The 21,858-nt window shown below is 33.4% G+C and overlaps 1 protein-coding gene across 1 annotated transcript in view; it reads right to left on the bottom strand.

The window, feature by feature from the left end:
* The window catches only part of LOC138308470 (protein argonaute-2-like), a 47,077-nt gene that overhangs the window by 19,316 nt on the left and 5,903 nt on the right, over window positions 1-21,858 (bottom strand). Inside the window, 14 exon segments of the mRNA XM_069249453.1 lie at window positions 725-858; window positions 3,901-4,023; window positions 5,722-5,769; window positions 7,962-8,033; window positions 8,986-9,049; window positions 9,456-9,539; window positions 9,884-9,971; window positions 10,780-10,914; window positions 11,320-11,456; window positions 14,365-14,546; window positions 16,657-16,777; window positions 17,357-17,582; window positions 18,067-18,135; window positions 21,250-21,264. Coding sequence (XP_069105554.1) covers window positions 725-858; window positions 3,901-4,023; window positions 5,722-5,769; window positions 7,962-8,033; window positions 8,986-9,049; window positions 9,456-9,539; window positions 9,884-9,971; window positions 10,780-10,914; window positions 11,320-11,456; window positions 14,365-14,546; window positions 16,657-16,777; window positions 17,357-17,582; window positions 18,067-18,135; window positions 21,250-21,264 — 1,498 coding nt within the window.

Genomic DNA, 21,858 nt, shown 5'->3' on the forward strand with positions numbered 1-21,858 from the left:
TATTTACCAGGTACAAAGGAATAAAAATAATTTATTTCAATCACATGAAACAGTTCCCTTCAGAAACTATGATGATTATCAATATGATAATGATGTTTTGAATCAATCATGACAATCTATAAAGGAATCAAGCCTCTTCATGTGTGGAAGCATCAGACAAAGGAACTACTGTACAGTTGCTAATATTCGCAGAGGTATTAATTTCGCAATATTTGTGGATCTATCCAAATTTGCAAAATTAAATAACTTGCAAAACTTATCAAAATCCTGGTCTTACGTATTGTAACCTATTGTAAGACAGACGCTAAAATTGGCTAGAAGTATAATTTGTGAAAAAAAAACACCTGTGAATTTAATTAGTTCCACAAATCGCGAAATTCAACAACTATACAGAACACTCATCAGTTTTTGCCAAATTCTAATTGACATACAGTACCTATTATTTCCTCTTTAAGGGATACAGTACTAATTTTGAACACTTTCACCTACGTCTCTATTCCGCCTTTACATATCAGAGTTAACTCACTTGCGGGTAGGTATTGACTGTGATTTGATTATTTTGTGGGCAAAATCCATTTCATTTTCTCTGAAAAATATGACGTTATGTTTGCAAACACATGACTTCACAATCAATATCTACTGGCAAGGACAGATAACTCTGTAATATGCAAATACAAAACATTAAAGGTATTTGATGTAAGAAAGGCTGTGTATGCTAGCTCACCTGAGGGCATCCTCACGAACTGTTCGTTGTGGTGCGAAACAGGCGATGGCCCATACGCGAATCTCTATACCGGAGAAAAACTGCTTGCCTCTCATGTCCCATACACCCTGGTTGGGCACAGCTTGGGCCTTTGTCTGCTTCACAATAAATGTACACGTCATTACGAAAATTCGTATAGGCTAACCAAGTGTACAGTCACAATGGAGTGATTGCCAACTCATGTTATCATAATCATTCTGTTAAACATTTTATAGATGAGCTTGCCAATTAATGATTTTATCTTTCTATACTTTATATACATTCACAACATCAAATTTACTTACTTATACATTTATTGACAGAATCTCCTAATTTATGTTTGAACTTTAAAGCAAGTAATTATAAAAAAAAATCCAAGTAACGTTCATTTCTTTTGTTCTGGTGATTACATTACTTCATTTGACAATTTAATGACAAAGTTTCCTGCAAATATTTATAACACAAAATCACCAATCTAACTTCTTGATTCTTCATAGCATTTGACCTATATTTATTTTTGTAAAGATAATATTTCTTGATTTGGGAATTTTGGGAATTTAACATGTACTTTATAAAAAGGTTTTTCCTTGTAGTACATTTCAAAAAGGTTTTTCCTAGTATCGATCTTTTAGATTGTTTCAGTATCGCAAGTGACCCTGGTGAAAAGGCTTCGAAAGGATACAATGGAGAGCAAATTATACTGGGAATAAACGCAACTTAAAAACTTTTACACAAATTTTTGAACAAGCAAATACACAAATAAATTTAATACAACAATACTTAATTAATTGAAGCATACAATTAAAATAATAACACCAAACATATATACAAGGAGATACATATTACTCATCTCTTTAAAACCTTTTTCTAAATCATTTTAGTGAAAGAACTTTCAATATGATCAAAAAGATTGTTTTCTTTTGTATTGTTCAAAAGAAAATTCTTTATTTTCTCTATTTGTTTAATCAAATTACATCTTTCATATTTTAATCTTAAATGACTGCACTCTTCAACAATTCAGTACATTTAGGGTTTTTTCTCTCAAAAAGAATTAATTTCATTTATGTTCTCAATTTGTTTCCTAAGAAAGATTATACCATTTTTATTTTAAACATTTAATGAGTGTACAACAGTTCTGTAAATTGTTTCAGACAAAAGATTCATTTTGTAATATAAAAAGATTATTACTTATTTTCGACATAACATGACTATTTTTTTTGTGATCTAGCAAATAGATGGTAATCTCTAAATTTTTAGTTTCTGTACGGAGGTAAGCATTGTACTAAAGGTTACAGTAAATTAAAATACTTCAATTTCAATAATTATCCTCTTAATAACTTGAGCCATTTTAAATTTGCAGTCAATATTATATTGCGCCATATGATTAATTTATTATTTTTTCTAGTTAAAAGTTAATTTGAGAAGTAGAAATTTCTTTTAACTTATTCATCCCTGAAGTCACATTTGGACTCCACCAATACGATATACTGGAATAGTCCATTACATAATTTCAGGGGTGAATGAGTTATGACACAAATGCCACGTCTCCAGGGCAGAACACAACGGGATGAACATGTATGGATAACAATAAAGTGTAACTAAGTTTAAAGTTTACAAAATATCAGATTTCATGAGCTCATCTTTGTTTCAAACTGACATAGAATTATAAGATTTGTATCAGAATAAACAATGTCTAATCTACCGTCCACCGTACAACAGTAGAGGAGCAGCCCCGAGGACTGAGCCCCGAGGACTGAGCCAATATTGTCGATAACATGAAGGATTAGTTGTTGTTACACATTGAAAGAATAGGGTACATGGTACATCCAGAATTAGATTGTAAGGTTAGAACATTCACAACACAAACTTGTACAACATTTCCCCTGTATTCCAACCCTCTACTTCGGCCCTCAGCTAAAGGTTTTTGGATCATTACTTTCCAAAGATATAGACAATTCATACTAACACAATCTAATATGAGCTTAGCAAATTAAAACTTAAACCTTACAATAACTGAAGAATAAAATTTGAAAATTAAATTTGGTTTTTCTTTTTCTATTTCTATTTCCAGATGTGATTCATATTCATATGAAATTAACATAAAACTTCAGCTTTTAGCAATGACCTGAATTGTTTTTTTAAACCTTTCCATATTATGTAAAGTAAATGAAAAACTTTCATTCTTAAACATTTTTTTAATCTTTATCTAAAATCTAACTGAATTTTCACATTACAGTATGATGATTATGTTAAAGATCTTTTTAAGTGAACAATGGAATTATCAAATTATCATCCTAATCTGTAATCAATGGACTAATACTAATACCTTCTGACACAGTAAGACTCAGGTTAAAGAAAACTTCAGATTGTTTTATCATTCTAGTGATGCGAGATACCTTGAGATTCAGCTATATTCATTTTGAGCTTTTTTTCTTTTTACAATTTGTTCTGATGGATTTTTGTCTCACACTAAATTAACAAAGTTAGATCAGTAATGTTTCCTTGATAAGTAGACAATAAATGTAAAATACCTAATTCCTGACTTCTATTTATGTTTAAACTGTGACAGAATTACAGGGGAATCCATTCACAACAGTGCAAAGCAAATAGTGCCGGCCATAAAATAGGAAAATCAGCATCCAAAATTTTTACAAAAATCAACAAAGCAAGAGCAACTGAAGTAAAAAAAGTAAAAAAAAAAATTATAAAAGGATAAACGAAAAGGTGGAATAAAGATTTTGAAAAAAGGAGGAAAAATTGAAAGATTATAAATAGAAAAGAAACTAACACTTGGAGATAGGGTAAATTGGTAAATTGGTATGCAAAAAGACAAACTAAAATTTTATTTGAAATTAAACGTCCCTTTAGAACTGGGAAAGCAACAGTTCAAGGAGAGATCAGGTAGATAGCTTTGTAACCAAGGCAGTGGAAATAAGGCGTTCTGATTGATTGTCCCATGCCATGATCCTGACAATATTGGTTGCCTAGCAACAGAATTCCTTGACAATTTGACAGCATGGCAACACAATAAACTAGATGTAGCAGCAGCCAAAAGGAGTTGCAGAGATTTGCCGGTGAGATAACAAATGATCATGGCTGCTTAAATGATCTGATTGATGAGAAAAATTGTGACATTTCGCCTTTTTGTTCTATCTTACCCTTCCTCCATATTGAATTTTTGGGGGCATCAGGACCCTGCCCTGAACCTCGGCCATCTGGGTTTGAATGCTGATTCCAAACATTTGCAGATACGGGTCGGCATTGAAATTGGCTTTGCGAACCTGGGGTAACAGATGGGGTTGTACAAGAAAAAAAAACGTCAAACAATTTGTTTTTTCGAAAGCCAGAGCACACACGGGAGGTGGTGCCCGGTTGTTAAGCCACCAACTTGTGGTGGCATCTGTGGAGGGCCGCATTAACGGGCACCATGCCAACAAACCCTGCTATGGATGTACCGGGCGTGGGCAGCAATGTCAAAGGTCAAAACAGTCTAACACAATACATCTACTCAAAGGCAATCTCATTGTCACAAATGGACAAATCTTTCAACAGAAATAAAACAATACCTAATACCAAAAAATCGTTTTGCCTCAAAAATTGATTTGAGCCATAATTGAAAGTGATTTTGATTTTTGTTGTTTATTTATTTTGTGTAGTCTAATTATTTATTTTGTTTAATTTAATTTTTTAAATATTGATTTGCTTGGTAGATGAATGTTTGTTAGTGTTCAACCATTTGACGTTGCCTTCCACTCTGTAGACAAACAAGGCCATAAGAATCCATAAAACTACTTTCTCTCAACAACTCACCAATCAAATCAAAACTTAACAAATTTAACTCAAATTTTTGAAAGATTTACTAAAAGATTTACTGAGTTTTCCTTCTGTTTGAGGACAATATTTTTATGACTTTGGAGGAAGAGATGACGTTTATGGATTCCTGTAGCCAGAAAGACAATCAGACATGTTGTGGAGTAGTAGTGAGAGGAAGGAATTGGCGCATACCCTGCCGCCGTACTCAATCCTAGGAGGAGGCAACACGCGACCCCTGACCTCCGTCATTTGGTAGTTGACACTAATCCCGAACGTTTGCAGGTAGGGATCTTGGTTGAAATCCGCTTTTTGTACCTAATGGTATCATCGATGGAGCAAGGTGTCATCAACATGGTATGTACAGTATGTGTTATATACAAGATGCTTCCATGGCAACAGGTGGTAACCATGGTGACAATTGGTAACCAAGGCTGGAGCACATCTTATCAGAGATTCTTTCAATATCATTAAATCTAATTAGATTCTTTCATTATCAATAAAATAAAGTTGAAAACTAAATTCAATGTCTAATATACAAAATATATATTTTCTTTTGTCACTGGTGAGACTTGTTTAATGTTTTTCTTGATGAATCACAAAAACTTTAGGATGATTTATCTGTTCATCAATACCTGTTTCTTTTTCCTAATATTAAAGTAGAAAGTCAAAATTTGGCACAAAACCACCAAACAAAGAAATCTTCACTAAAACATCAGCCTGTTGCCATGGTAGATACAAGTATAAACAACCAGAAGGCATACACTTACCTTTCACAGGATCTAGGTATAAATCAAACTCTATATTGCCTTCAAATAAATCAACATCAACCAACATTTATGTATTCAAAGTGTGAATTTAGCCATGAACTGTCAGTAACAGTACTGACCATTCATAAGAACATTCAATTACAAAATCAATTCCATATTTCATGATTCATGTGAATGAAACTGTTGAATAAGTAAGACATGAAAATCAAATTGCCATATGATAAAAGGAAATATAGCTTTATTCTTTTAATTGTTTGTTCAAAAGGACATCACAGTTGTCCATGGATTTATTATTAAGAAGTTAACAAAGTGTAGTTTTTGAAATAGTATATCACAGATAATCTGTGTTGCCTTGTGTCCTGATTTATAACGGACATTTTCCATGAGATCAGTACTTACAAGGTTATTGATTTCCTTCTCTCTGTCAGGGGCAGATCTAGCTGTGGCCTAGAATGATACAACAAATCACATTCACAGACTACTTCACAGTAAAGCAGCACACAACTACTGACCGACTGTGGGTCTCCATATCAAATTGTGCAGAGACTTCTGATATATCTATGTCTTGGAGAGAACATTTTCTGTTTTAATACATGGGTTTCATGATACCAAAACAATATGGGTAAAGTACGATTTACTGTTGATTAGATTCACATTCCAGTGATATAATGATGTCACAAAATTCATATCAAAATATAAAGTCACAATCACCTGAAGGTTGGACTTAACAATAGTAAATTGTACTTTACCCATATAGTAAATTGTACTTTACCCATATAGTAAATTGTACTTTACCCAAATAGTAAATTGTACTTTACCCAAATAGTAAATTGTACTTTACCCATATCATTTTAGTATCTTGAAGCCGACATATTACAGTGCTTCTTTTGACTTTCTTATTTGATAAACTTTTAACTTTGTCAATTCTTTCAGCATTGTTATTTGAAATTTAAAACATCTGAAAGAAAAATCTTCAACCTTATTATGTAGCATGATAAATCAAATAACTGACTCTCCGTTCAAACTGATACACGAGCTCAAATTTTTCCCACATTATTTTTGCTTTGTGCAAAGTTAAAGGAATACCAAATAATTATCAACATTACATGTTTGATAGTAACAAAAAAATTATCTTTTAACTTGCAAAACGAGCAGAATTTTGCAAAATAGAACACATTAATTAGGCTATATCGCATATGAACAAAACCCTCATAATTTTAGCAGCAATTTTTTAAACAAAACATTCCTTCAAAAATCTTTTTTTTAACATTAGGAGTTACCATCAAATAATTTTCTGTTTTCTGAAATGTTTCTGGCATACAGCAGCAGAGCACACAAAATCATAGTTATAAAACAAACTTTCCTAGTAGCAAAACACACAGGCATACACATGTTTGGGGTACGGTATTTCATTTTCAAAAGGAAAATATTTTAGCTCAAGCAAATTTTGAGATTACTTGAATAATTTGAAAGAAGCAAGTTCATTTCAAAATCAATCAATGTATTAAATTTTCAATGTAAACTGTAATTTTTTCAGACACAAGCTTTTGTATGGACTTTGAGTCTTGGGAAATTTCAGCTGTTTATTTAAGTTATTGCAGATGTCAAAGAGCATATTTTTGGAGCCAAAAATAAATTGTAGGATAAAATCACAAGAAGGATAAAATCACAAGAAGCATGAATCAAAGCCAAACAAAACACTTGCCAGAGAAGCCAAACACGCGGGTTCTAGATTGTCTAAGGTATGAAGTTATAGCAACTGTGAGTGATGAAACTGTATGAAGTTGAGAAAATTCCATTATTAAGAAATGACACCAATATAAGAGAATATTATTGAAGAACTGATATGGTATCCATATCAACAGCCTATGAATTTGCTAATAAAATAAATTATCATTTAAAATGTTGAAATAGTCTAGCAAAAACTTGTAAATCTAGCCACAGTCAAAACAAAACTGCCAAAGTTTGACCAAATTGAAATCTCAAGTAAGTTTCAACCATATACAGCGATACCAATGCATATAAATATGCCCCAACAAACAATCTAGAGGCATACATATATGCCTCCAAGTACGACCAGATAATATCTTTACTCTGACAACAAGACAACTATTACATGATATCATATTCCACCAATTCTACCGACAGGTTTACATTTTTCAAGATTTTCATCTTACTTTTTATAATCCTTGAGAAAAGTAGTGTCTGAGCTATGAAAATATCATCAAGATAATCAACATTTTCCAGGAACACAAAATGATGCCAATCACTTGGGTAATAAAACAACGTTCTAAAATACCCGGAAAAACATCATTCACCAGCTATTTGTGAGAGAAATACCGTTGGACTTGATTCATACAGAAAGTGTTAAAAAATAGGGATAGAGATATAGCAACTCAAACCTCCAAAGAAACCAAGAACATAATAGGTAAACATCTTCCTGTACATGGTATCTCAGCTACCCTCTGAGATCGTGGATTTCTAGATATGGAGACTACAACTTTACGTCAACAACACCTTACTATAACAAATCGTTATAAGTTTCAGGAGATGATAACCATGAAGCAGATTTTGTTTCCCCAGTGTGTGTGTATGCCTCCGAGATCTGCTGTATAGAGAAGACAACTTATTTGAGAAACCTTGATCATGGTGGATGTCTGCATATCTGTGAGTTTCTTGATACATCTCTGACCTCCCACTACATTGCACACCTGTAAATATATAGAAAGGCTTGATCAGTTATTATCTTAATATATATATAAGTATGCTATCAGTATATAGAAAGGCTCAAATCAATTGTTGTCTTAATATACATATAAGTATGCTATCAGTATATAGAAAGGCTCAAATCAATTGTTGTCTTAATATACATATAACTATTGCTAGTAGTATATAGAAAGGCTTGAATCAGTCATCATCTTAATATTCATATAACTATTGATGTGGGTATATAGAAAGGTTCGAATAAATTATTATCTTAATAAACATATAACTATTTCTATAAGTATATAGAAAGGCCAGAATCAATTATTATCTTAATATACCTATAACTAGTGCTGTAGGTATATAGAAAGGCCAGAACCAAACGTTGTCGTAATCTACATATAATTATTGCTGCTCAAATTAATTGTTGTCTTGATATATACTATGCTATTAGTATATATAAAGGCTCAAATCAATTATAGTCTTAATATATATATTCCCTCTTTGTATATTAGAGTTACCTCTCTTGAGGTTAGGTATCGATTGTGACGTCATTATTTTGTGAGCGAAACTCAATGTCACTTTTGCAGAAGAGTATGCTGTAACACTCGCAAACACATGACATCAAAATCAATACCTGCTCGAAAGGGCAGATAACTCTGTAATATGCAAATACAGAGTAACACTTACTATTAGTTACATACTGTAAACAACATGAACCTAAATGACATAGTTCTCCAGTAAATACAAACAAAGGAGGTCTCCACACAAGGTTATACAGTGAACTTGTCTAAACCGGATATCACCGGGACTGTTCGGCCGGAATGACCAGGTTTTCCCGATTATAGAGATCTCAATTCATATTGGACAATAATAATATCTTCTTCATGTCATTAGGGGATAGAAGACTTTGAGCCAGAGTGATAACGTCATTTGATGATCATGTGATTAGTAACTCACCTCCAGTGGTAGATAGGTATGTTTCTGTTCTTGTCCAACTTGTAAACATGGTAAATGGGGGTACCTGTTGGCATGTTAACATACATAGGGCTTACCTTTAAACCATTAAACCATGATTTACAATTGTAGAATATATATAGGCTTAGTATACAGTATATATTACTAAAGGATTGAAGAATGAAAGTTGTAAGCTTATATGCATCAAATAATATAGTTGTAAGCTTATATATGCATCAATTCATTCTTTATCTTCTGCTAATTTGAATACTAATGATTTTCTTTTTCTCAGGATATTTTCGTTCAAGAAAAAATTACGTTTAATGCTTTACATTGAAGGGATTCAAACTATTGACAGATCTAACCTAATTTGATGATTACTCCAGATGGAAATGAAATTACAGAAGATTTGTTATTTTTACTTTTTTTTTTTTAAATTTAGTGTCAATTTCTAGCAGCTGTAGAATACTTACATGAGTTTCATCTTGTATCTTTCCAGGAAGTACCTGGCTACAGTACACTCCACTGTCTGACCTGAGTCTAACTGTAGAGGGAATCTGTCAAACAAAATTAATAAATAATTGTTCTCTTAAAATATCTTCAGAATCCCAAAGGTTTTTTGTAATTGTAATAGATATTGATTGTGATGTACTAACTATGATCACACCAACATTTTCATAAAATTCTTTCTTTGTTTCTATACAGTTTTAAAATATCAAAATATAAATAGCCATTACAAAGCTATTTCTCTACGGGATTTTTCGGTATAGCCTTAAAACCAAATGTGGAAAGCAAAGAAATACATGTAACAAAGTGTTTATCAATTTACAAGCAAAAGTGAGGCTATGATAAATTGTCCTAAGTTTGTCCTAAGTTTGCTGTATTTGATAGAGAAACTTACGACTGAGTTTGAGCTGGTCTTCTGGTCACATTACACACTCTGTATTTTCTCTTCATTGTACCACAGTGGGTGATCTCTACCTTCAGTCCTACAACACCAAAAGACTTGTGTATAAAATGTAATCATACTTCAGTCAATACTAGGTTTTATTGGTGTATAAAATGTAATCATACTTCAGTCAATACTAGGTTTTATTGGTGTATAAAATGTAATCATACTTCAGTCAATACTAGGTTTTATTGGTGTATAAAATGTAATCATACTTCAGTGTCAATACTAGGTTTTATTGGTGTATAAAATGTAATCATACTTCAGTCAATACAAGTTTTAGGTTTTATTGGTGTATAAAATGTAATCATACTTCAGTCAATACTAGGTTATGTGTAAAATGTAATCATACTTCAGTTTATTGGTGTATAAAATTAATCATACTTCAGTCAAGTACATATTCAGTCAAAATAGGTTTTATTGTTTTAACGTCCTAGTGTTAGTAAATCTTGTTATATTAGCATCTGTAGTCCTATTTCAATGTTTACCTTCACAAATGAAAATGGAGACAAAATCTAATCAGTACACTGTACAAAACCTTTCCATAATTTTACTAACTGGGACATGTATTCACTCGATACTCAAAGAACGAAGCCCATATTTACTTCAGGTAGGGAGCGAGTACCGGAAAACTTGAATGTGTACAGAAAAAGTTAGCAAAAACAGCCCCATCTCCCTATCTCTAAATCTATATCTCTAAATCTATATCTGAACTATAAATGGGTTTTTTTTAACTTTTCACCTCACATTACAATCCATCTGTTCAAGCTCTAAATGACAGAATCAATCCATAGCTTCTACTACAGATCCTGAATTAGGAAAGAGAACACGTGTGCTTGTTAGCATACCTTTGATTTCTTTTGTGAATTTAACCCTTTGGGAGTCAGTTAGTGGTCGTTTCTGTTCACTGATGTCCTTGATATCTAAAACCTCACACAGGAACTCGATGACAGGCTGGGCCTTGTAGAAGGCGGTGGCGGATACTGTAATCAACAAGTAAGATTTTTTTAATCTGACATATAAAATGTATATAGAAAACTTTCTTGTCATGAAGCATAGCGACACATATTTTAGTTATAACGAGACACTTCAAAATTCTTTTGATAATTTTTTATTCTGGAAGTGTACTGACAAAATTTTGGTAATAAATTAAAAGTTTGGAATTTGACTCATTCTTTGATATCTCTATTTAATCATAAATAACTTTTCGCGTATTACAGAAAATTTTTATGCATTGTCATATCAAGGTTTTTAATATGATAAATTTTCATAAGCTTACGGTACAGCATCAACTAGAAAAATCATTTGAAAACTATCTTATTCTACTTAATTGTAAATGAATGAAAAGATACAAATGAAATATTTTCAGGATAATAGGACAAAATTACCATCAATGTTGAGCATCATTTTCCAGTGGGATGGGCGGACACTCTGATGGAAACCAAACCACACCTCACGGCCTCCTCCCAAGGGGTGGTCATACCCCTCCGGTGGGGAGAAAAAAGATCGACCCACAGGTGTGTAGCTAATGGAATATAAATCATAGCCCTATAAGTCTGGATGTTAAATATATATCTATTTCAATAGGGCTTAATTTGTACTCATCGTCTAAAATCTACTTAATGTCAAATAAACATTTTGATATGAAATAAATAGTTTTCACAATTACGTAGTTGAAAACCTACCGTAAAAATACACAACAATGTGTAAATATTTTCTCAATTTAATTTAAAGTCAACTTCCCCCCCATTTTCCCCCCAGTATTGCTTTTTTCAATTTTTTGTATAAAGCTGATATATTGATGTTCTGAAGTATTAATGCAATATACAAACTTAGCTACTGTCTATATCAATATTTCAGTTACGATTTAGCTTTAATATCTAAATTAGACACAATGGAACCAGTGCTTTAACTTAGTATGCATCATAAACAACATAAATGATCTTTGAAAGCAAAATTGATTTTAAACGTTCTGTCTGAAAAAATGTTTTTCTTTTAATTTTACATATTTTCACAGGAGAGTTAGTCATATATCAGAAATGTGGTTATATTGTACATATATTACAGGGAGATATATGATTATAATGGGTTAGTATTTCACAGAAAAAGCACAGATTTATACGGTAGGTATAGCTGTAATTAGGATATAAAGGCTACTACAGAATTAGTTATAGTTAAGGACAATACATACAAATGATATCAAAATATTTAGTATATCACATTAGAAAATGAATCAAAAGAATTTAACTCAGCTCATAAACTGCATATTGAACTTTTCGCTACCTTGTATATGGTTTTCCTGCATACTCGTTCAAATTTTCTTTCAGACCATATTTTTTTTAACACTCAGACCTATTAGTGAAGGTATATTGCTTAGGCAATCCAGAAATGAACTAGCTTATTGTCTACATAACCTTGCATTTTGCTATGAGCCTAATAGTTTATGCAAAAATTGAAGAAAAGCTTTCATAAAAGTTCACAACAAAGTTCAAATAAATTCACAATTTGATAAAAACAAAAACATTTTTAAACAGTTTTTTTTTTGTTTCCCTCATTTTTTTTTTACAATTCATAAATCAAGGATCCATGGATGCTTTATTTCCCCTTAGTTACGTGAATGAAAGACAGAATAACACACACAACAAATAATTGCATGAAACAAACAGCCTCACAAAACATGTACAGAGATGAAAGGTCACACAGCTATGAAAGGCCAGGCTTTGAGATTTACTTTTATGTATCTATGCATTGTAAAAGTTGACTTTCCGGGGGACAATGACCTTTCAACTCTTGCTTGAAGACCCATATGACAATCATGCATACACTGTTACAATCTAACATGAAATAAAAAGTTGTAAGATTTTCATTAACAAAAACAAATATTAACCAAAAACAATTACAAACTGACTTTATAGGGTTTCCTCCCCCCTCCCATTTAACCATTTATGAAGATCATAGAAGCACCATAATGCAGAAGAAAATAAAGCAAGCAGTAAAGACTTGGATAGGTTTCCATGGGCTCTATGCAGTTGAAGAGGAAAGCACGAGTGGACATGCTTGATGCAAAAATGACCCTGGATCATGCAACATATGTTTTCAATTCCTTTTAAATGCATGTGATGAGGACTTGATAATATTAGCATTGAGATGGAGAATGCAGACAGCATTGATCGATGTGCTTATATAGTCTTATTGATAACTGTGCAGTCACATGAGTGAAAGAGGTGAGCTATGTCTGACAGCAAATCTATAAGGGTGACAACTCTGGTGATATCTAAGGGGAGATAACTGCAATTTTAATCAGAAATAAAATATAAGATTCTGTAGATTTACAAAAAGATTCTCAAATTTCATGAAATTCTGTTCTGGTGATAAAAAGGTCAGAAATAATTTTCCAAATAACATTAAAAACAAACAATAACTATTAGAAACTGAACTGTGTGTGGCCTAAAAGCTTTGTCTTTTGTTCTCAGGTTCGCACACTACCGAGAAAAATAACTCATGATACAGAGGTGGTCCAAAAGTCAAACATGCTGAAATGTGAATATATGTCAAATCCATTTTGTCTTCCGGTAAATAGATTTTGAATCTGGTGATGCCTGAAACGTGAAATCCGTGGTTTCAGGGACTATCTATACTCACGTCATGCTGGGGAGATGACGTAGTATGACGTCTAAGGCCTGGGTTGCGTCAGTGGGAACCTGGTGTATACGCCCAGCTAACGACTCTTCTAGAGCAAACAAGCTCACTTGTGCCTGCCATTTGATGACTACGTTAAATTCTCTATCTTTGCCCTCGCCCGGTAATGTTACTTGCAACTCGACCTGTTAACAACAGACAAAACCCGCCACACTATGTTAGTACTATGTACGCCACAGACGCCGCACAGGCCCTATAGGGCAGGTGGCACCCTAGGGCCGACTCCTCAAGTCCCTGGGGAGAGGTAAGCAGGGCCCTGATTTGGTCCAAGTCGTCAGTGTTAATACTATTGAAGTATACACTACAAACATACATATCATCTTGACCCATGGTTCTTTGTCCATCATTTACATCCTGTGTTCATTGGTAAAGGATGCTGTTCAATTCACAATAATAATCATGCATATCACCAAAATAAACAAAATCTTTTAAGTCTGTACATTGACTTAAAGAAATTCAAGGATATTGATAACTGAAATATTTCTTTTAGTAAAATTTGAATTTAAAATCAATAATAAACTGACCACATGATGGACAAAAACAAACATGCGACAACATGAAAAGATGTTAAAAGTCTCTAGGTTACTAGGCAACAACACACAGTACACAATGTTAATGCTAGACAGGCCCCGAGGCAAGACAAGTCAGAGGTTATACACAAGTCAGGCAGGCACATAAGGACGGCTGGCCACGGGGGGAGGAGGCTACACCCTGCTGCAGCTCCAAATACTTACGTCATGCTAGGGAGGTGTCTCATTACGACATCTAGAGCCTGAATCGCCTCAAATGGCATTTGCCGCGAGCGTCCTTCTAAAGCTTCCTCCAGTGTATAGAGGCTGACTTGTGCCACCCACTTTATAGCAACTTTGAAAACCCTATCTTTGCCCTCGCCGGGCAGAGTTACTTCTAACTCCACCTGTCAAAGGAATCAGCAGAGTCGTCTCAACAACAACCTTCGTACACCTTCACTCTCAACAAACAATTCTGTCTTGGTATACTATATTATTTCTTTATTTATTTTTTTTTTGTGAAGAAAATACATCAATCTAAAGATAATGAGCGATTTTTCAATATATTTTTTGTGCAATTTTCAAGAAATTATTAATAAACATGTACATCACTGCAGGAATTTTAGTACACAAAGTACCACACTAGCACAGAAGAAAGGTTTACATTCTGTTACAACAGAAGCAGCCTATGTAGTAGAATACATGCTCAGGCAGTGGCTATAATCTACTGGTATCAGGTCTGCAATAATTGATATAATAATTTGCTGTGATATGGTTCACATTCTATCATAACCATATATGGCCAAATCTATTGCATCCAACCAATAAATGTCCACCTCTAAGTCAACAAAAGGTTAAGATAAGTAATTTGATGAAAAAACAGCTGCAACAACGTAAAGACATTTTGTCAACAATATCAAAGCTTTCCTTGAAAATCGTATAATTCAGATTTTTTAAAAGTTTTTACCCCAGAGATAACATTTTAAAGACTGATATGAGTAAAAAATAAATCTGACATTAATTATTTTTCTTCCTTCCATCTTTTTGTTTCCTTCTGTATTTTTAAAATAACATCACATGAAATCTGGGTACTAAAAAGCAAACCAAGACTTTACAAGCATCTTGAATTTTCAAAGGCAAACATCTTGAACAACTGCAAAGTTTAAAATAGCCATAATCATTATTACAAAATTCCTTTTCAATTATTTATTTCTAACATTAATCAATACCGTCGACTAAAAGCTACGATGAAGCTGTCACAGCCATCAGTTTGGGAAGCACACAAGGATTAAAATAAAGCTGAAAGAAAACTAATATCATCCTAAGGACTAAACAGTCTACTTGTAGGAAGATTCTTTCAAAAATTCTTTGTAAGATTTACATGGAATCCTCAGCAATCAATAACAAGAGATCCCAGAGGGATCTTGGCCCCCACCAAAGAATGATCTGTCTGACAATGGAAAGATGGATCTTTTCTCTGCTTTTCAAACTTTTACTACAAACTACATATAAAATTTGAGAAAGATCCTTTCATTACTTTTTGAGATATATCGCAGTAACAAACTTAAATTATCAAAATCCAAGATGGCTACGTGTCTGCCATCTTGTTCATCAATTCGTCCCAAAATGCATTATTCACAACTAAGGTCCTAGCGAAACCTAAATACGAAATCTGGGACAGATTGCTTCAGTACTTTCAGGGAAATAGCGGTAACAAACTACAATTATCAAAACCCAAGATGGCGGCTTGGCAGCCATCTTGTTCACTGATTGGTCTGATATGCAATATGCACAACTAGGGTCCTAGAGGAACCTGCACATGAAATTTGAGAAAGATCCCTTCAAACTTTCTGAGAAATAGCGGTAACAAATCTTCAATCGTCAAATTTCAAGATGTCGTCCTGTCGGCCATCTTGTTCACCGCAGGTCCCAAACTGCAATATGCACAACAAGGGACTTAGGGGAACTTGCACATGAAATATGAGACAGATCCCTTCAGAACTCTCGGAGAAATAGCGGTAACAAACTTCAAGGCAAAATCCAAGATGGCTGCCTGGCCGCCATCTTGTTGATCGATTGGTCCAAAAAAGCAATTTGCACAACCAAGGCCCTAGGGAAACCTACATATCAAATTTGAAAAAGATCCCTTAAGGACTTTCTGAAAAATAGCGGTAACAAGACTTGTTAACGGACAGACGGACAGCAGAACAGACGAAAGGCAATTTGAATAGAGCCCACCATCTGATGATGGTGGGCTAAAAACAACATCGATTTTGTAATTTGAAAATTAAGAAATTTTCTAAAAATTTCTATTGGCATGTCAATTAAATTCAAAGTAATTCAACCGTGTTCAAGCAGCATCATGTTAGAAGCATATATAGATGAAGTATTACCATAACACCAAAGAGAACCGAAGTTTTAACTATTAGACCAAAACTTAGCAATATATAATTATACAACAAATATAATCTTTCTCCGTCCAAATATTTATATTTTGTGAGCTGTATAAGACCTCACCTTATCTCTACCTATAGGAAGGGGCTCTCTGCTGTACAGATTCTTCCTGCCATCAAATACAGGCTTCTGTCCTTGGAAGATTTTCTGGCTGTATGAATTGACCATCGTCTCGATGATTTCTCTATTAACAAAGTATACAATGTTGTGTGAACAGTGATCACAGATCATTAATAACCTTGCAAGGTATTGGTAATTAGATAGTATTTAGTTTATGTCAATGTTTTGAGTTATTGTACAATTAATAATTGATATATTTTTTATTCTCGCAAAAAAAAAGGAATTAAATTGCTGAACATTTCAGTTCATTTTAAAGCATGTAAAATGCCTTTGTGATATGAGATTCTTAAATCATAATGCAAGACTTTCAGAAAGATTAGAAAATGAGCGGTCAATCCATCAATGTTGCTTTATTTGACACAGCAAACAAAACCCCTTTGCCATTCCCATAAATAAATTGCCATTGTCGTCTCGTAAATAATTCATATTTGTTGTCTGGAAAACATATCCCTTTTATCATCTTCTAAACAAATCCCATTTGTTGTCTCGTAAAGTCCATTTGTCACCTAGAAAATATATCTGATTTGTCACCTTGGAAAAAATTCCCTTTATCACGTCATCAACACAAACCATTTTTCTTGTCATAAACAACCTTGTTGTAATGTTGTAAACAAAAACCATTTGCCCACTATTGCTTCCATACCTGTTGACACGACGTGGACATTTGTCGGGAGTGATGGAGATGTCGTAGTGGTGAATGAAGCCCTTAGGGATGCGGACTTGGAAATGATTGGCTTTAAGAAGGATTGGTTTTCCGTCTGTGCCATGGTTGGGTCGTGGTGGACAGACAAAGTCAGCGAGACGTTGAACAGGAGCCGAGCCGTCGGGTGGTGTGGTAGTTACTGGTGGTATTGGTGGCACTGGTGGATCTGTAAAATGTTACATAGAAATTAGCAATGATCATCACTGAATTTCCATAATGGACTGGTCTAGTCATTGTCTTAAAAGAACCCAAAGTGACTTTAGGGGGTGAATCAAACATCATCATACATTTGAGATAATTAAAAAATAGAATTATGTCGGGCAAGGAATTGTTGACATGCATAGTTAGGTTGAACTATGATATTTTATTATGTTATTCTAAACTGTCATTGTTGATTAATCAAGGGCAAGCCTCATTTTGAAGATGGACAGTCTCCATACACAAGACATCCACTCCTGAAGACATGTTTGTACTCTTCTAAGTAAAAGAGTAGTCCATTATGAAATTTCAGGGGTGAATGAGCTAAAACTTAGTATTGACTCAGATGGAGAGCTGATTACTGGCTGGCATGGATACCATAGTTTTATTGCAGCCTACGTCTTAGCTTGAGTCATAAATCATGATATATTTTGTTAACACAAGTGACTTACTGTCGCCGAATCCTTGCTCTGGCTGCATAGGCGGGATCGGAGTGTATGGTGGAAACATGGGGGTCTGACCTGTAAGGAGAAAGAAACAATGTCAACACACATACTCAAGGTCAACACATATACTCAAGGTCAACATACCATGTATGTACTCAAAGTCAATATACCTATCCCCAAGGTGATCAACACATATAATCAAGGTCAAGGTCAATATACCTTGACCATAGGTGATCCACGTTAACACATAAACCAATTTGTTAACTGAATCTTTGGTATATCAATTTTTATCATATCAGGCTGTTTTTAAGAGCCAATGATTTGTAAGAAAATGACTTTATAAACCAATGACATTGTTAATACCTGCATTTTTTAGTGTAATGTTAACATAATTACAGCAATATACAGATATACATGTGATCAAGACACAGTATATTTTGATATGACATCTTCAAACAAAATTTTAATCCATATTCTGCAACACCACTTCTCTGTACAACCTAGCCATACAGTTGTTTGCATTAGATGACAATCACAGTGTCATAAGCTGGCATGATATTGGTGTATTGGAATTAGTATCTAAAGACAAACTTTTGGATAAACAAAGGGCAATAACTCTATATATTGGGTCCCAACAATCCTTATTATGGATTAAGGTATATACTCTGACTTCTGTATAATTTACTACAAATGGATTGGATAATGACAGAGAATTTTCAGATTTACTAAAATGTATCACAGAAATGAAAATGACTAGCATTTTATCTTATATTCAGTTTTATAGCAAAATCTTGGAACAGATAGAGATAAAGGGCATTCTGCAGTCCCAGGCACCATACATATAACATAGGCAAATCAGCTTAATAAATCACCGTTCATAAAATATGTGTAGTTATTTTACAGGTATGTAGCTATATATAAAGTCAATACATTTCACCATTTTGTAGCCATTTCTTAGCCATCTTTATAAACAGTAAGACCAAATAGGTCATCAAATGACTACTGGAATATGATTTTCATCATTAATACAGACTTTATTGAACACTATTCCTGTCATACATTTGACAGAATTATACGAAAGGTAAAGAAGCTCATGAATTGTTATTATCATTGAGTCTTTGTAAATATGAATGAATTTGAATTTAGTATGAGGTAAAAAAGGAACAACAGGATAGTGTGTTTTTTGTAATGTAGATATATGTACTCAAAGACTCCAGACTCCCATTTCCAGAAACAATTAATGCCAATAACACGCTTCAGTCATTTTTTTCTTAAGTTCCATAACGATGTGATCATGACTTACATTATAGAATTACATTTTGACATCTTTTTTTGTTTCGAGAAATCGGGGCTGGGTATTGATTGCAGCCAGTATGTGGTTGAAAACAATTTTTTCGTAAACGTATCACATAACTTTCACAAACCGATCTACAATCAATACCTCCGATCAAGAGTAGATAACTCTACAATAACAAAGACTGGTTTTAACATTCATGCAGGCGGTGAACAAATCAAAGAAGCAGCAAGACAACAATTAAAAGCAGTGAGAACTGGGAACCATAGGTTAGTGCCAAGCAGAGCTACAATAGAACTATATATATATATACAATATGCTTGTTCTCATCAGGGTGGGAGACACAATGGGGTGAACCCTTAACTATATAAAATCTAATCATAGATTTGAAACAATGAGGAAGCCCTGTGTTATAAATAGCCTAGTGACAACAGGGAAGCCCTGTGTTATAAATAGTCAAGTGACAACAGGGAAGCCCTGTGTTATAAATAGTCAAGTGACAACAGGGAAGCCCTGTGTTATAAATAGTCAAGTGACAACAGGGAAGCCCTGTGTTATAAATAGTCAAGTGACAACAGGGAAGCCCTGTGTTATAAATAGTCAAGTGACAACAGGGAAGCCCTGTGTTATAAATAGCCAAGTGACAACAGGGAAGCCCTGTGTTATAAATAGTCAAGTGACAACAGGGAAGCCCTGTAACAGTACTGTGACAAATGACAATGGGAATCCCTGTTTTACATAACGGTAAAACATAAGTAACCTAAGTTTGAGCAGAGTTGATAAAGTATAAACAAATAATTTTAGTTTATCAATATATATCATTGAACAATCACTTATAATATTAGACAACTGCTATTAACAATGGTAGCTAGATTGTAGTTTTCCCAGATTTACTGGTCCAATGCTATTGATATATATTGAGAAAATATAGTGGAACTCAACAAGAACACAAACTACAAAGCCTTGTCTGTCACTACCCTAGAGAAATAACACACCATCGTATATATACAAAGCTTTTTGTACAAGATCTTTTGGACATTTAAGGTCGATCATCATTTGTCTTCCAATTTAATGTCTCATTATATACAGGGTAGTGTTCATGTGTTAATATTATTACCAAACTGTGACTTTGGGACGGGATGTTGGGGGGACAACAAGAGTTGTTTCCCTTGGATTAGACTGTATTCTAGATCACTATCACTACCACAAGTATATACGTACTACACATCACTATTACTTTCTTTAAAATCTGGAAAACTCATCTTTCAATACTTGATCACAAATATTTCCTTTCAACTCTCAGTTATCGATTACTTTTGCATGTAGAATTGCCAAGAGATTAACTCTCAGTTATCGAATACTTTTGCATGTATAATTGCCAAGAGAGTAACTCTCAGTTATCGATTACTTTTACATGTAGAATTGCCAAGAGAGTAACTCTCAGTTATCGATTACTTTTACATGTAGATTTGCCAAGAGAGTAGCAGCTATCTTGGGAGAGGAGAGTATTAAAGTTGCATTAAAGACTGTAAATAAAAGTACAACTCAAAATAAACACTACTCACCATCTAAAACTACAACAGTAAATAAAGCAGGGCTTATACACACAAATAGTATAAAAAGAGGTTCTGGCTTTATAAGTCAAAATACACAAAAGTTAGACTTCTATCTCACTACACCCAGTGTATCAAGTTGTTTCTAGACTTCAAAACAACACAAACATTGAAAGATATTTTCATGATCATACTGCAATAATCATCAATCTAAATAAATATGTAAATACTTCAAACCAAACAATAATCATCCGTTAAAATTTCATAAAAAAAAATAAAATTGATATTACAACATTAAGGCGTAGGATCACAAAAAGTATCTTTGGAAGGAGAATCACTCACTTTTGCCGTTATATACTACAAAAGTCAGAGGTATCACCAGAACTTTACAATTGTTATTTATACACAGAAAGATTTCATAGAAATTAGTCACACAATCCTGTATGTAATCACATGTTATAAAATTCATTTTACCAGATATCTTATAAATTTTTTTAAAGTTAAATAGGGTTTTTTTCAAAATAATAATAACAATAATTAACAATTATTAATTAACATCAATATGAAAATTATCTTTATATTTCTGTATTTAATGCATATATAAATAACATTAAATTATTGCTGATCAATTTCTAATTGACAAGAAGATATTATATATACACTTCCATCCAAACAAGTGTTCTAAATTATCTCCCCTCTCCCTATATTTTTTGCACCCCCACCGCACACCATCCGCCCCGGCCCCTTTACCTTCCTCTTGCAAGCTAAATATTAAATCATTGTTGGAGATTCATATTGAATTTCTCACTAATCAAAAAGGATCAACCTCAAAAACCTAAACCATGATAATTATTTGTTTCTCAAATGATTTAATTGATCTTCTAACTCATAAGTTTATAACTATATATGTAAACCATTACAAGAATATTTGAAAGTGAAAAGATTTATTAA

The sequence above is a fragment of the Argopecten irradians genome, chromosome 15 (genome assembly GCF_041381155.1).
Source record: "Argopecten irradians isolate NY chromosome 15, Ai_NY, whole genome shotgun sequence".
Taxonomy (NCBI): domain Eukaryota; kingdom Metazoa; phylum Mollusca; class Bivalvia; order Pectinida; family Pectinidae; genus Argopecten; species Argopecten irradians.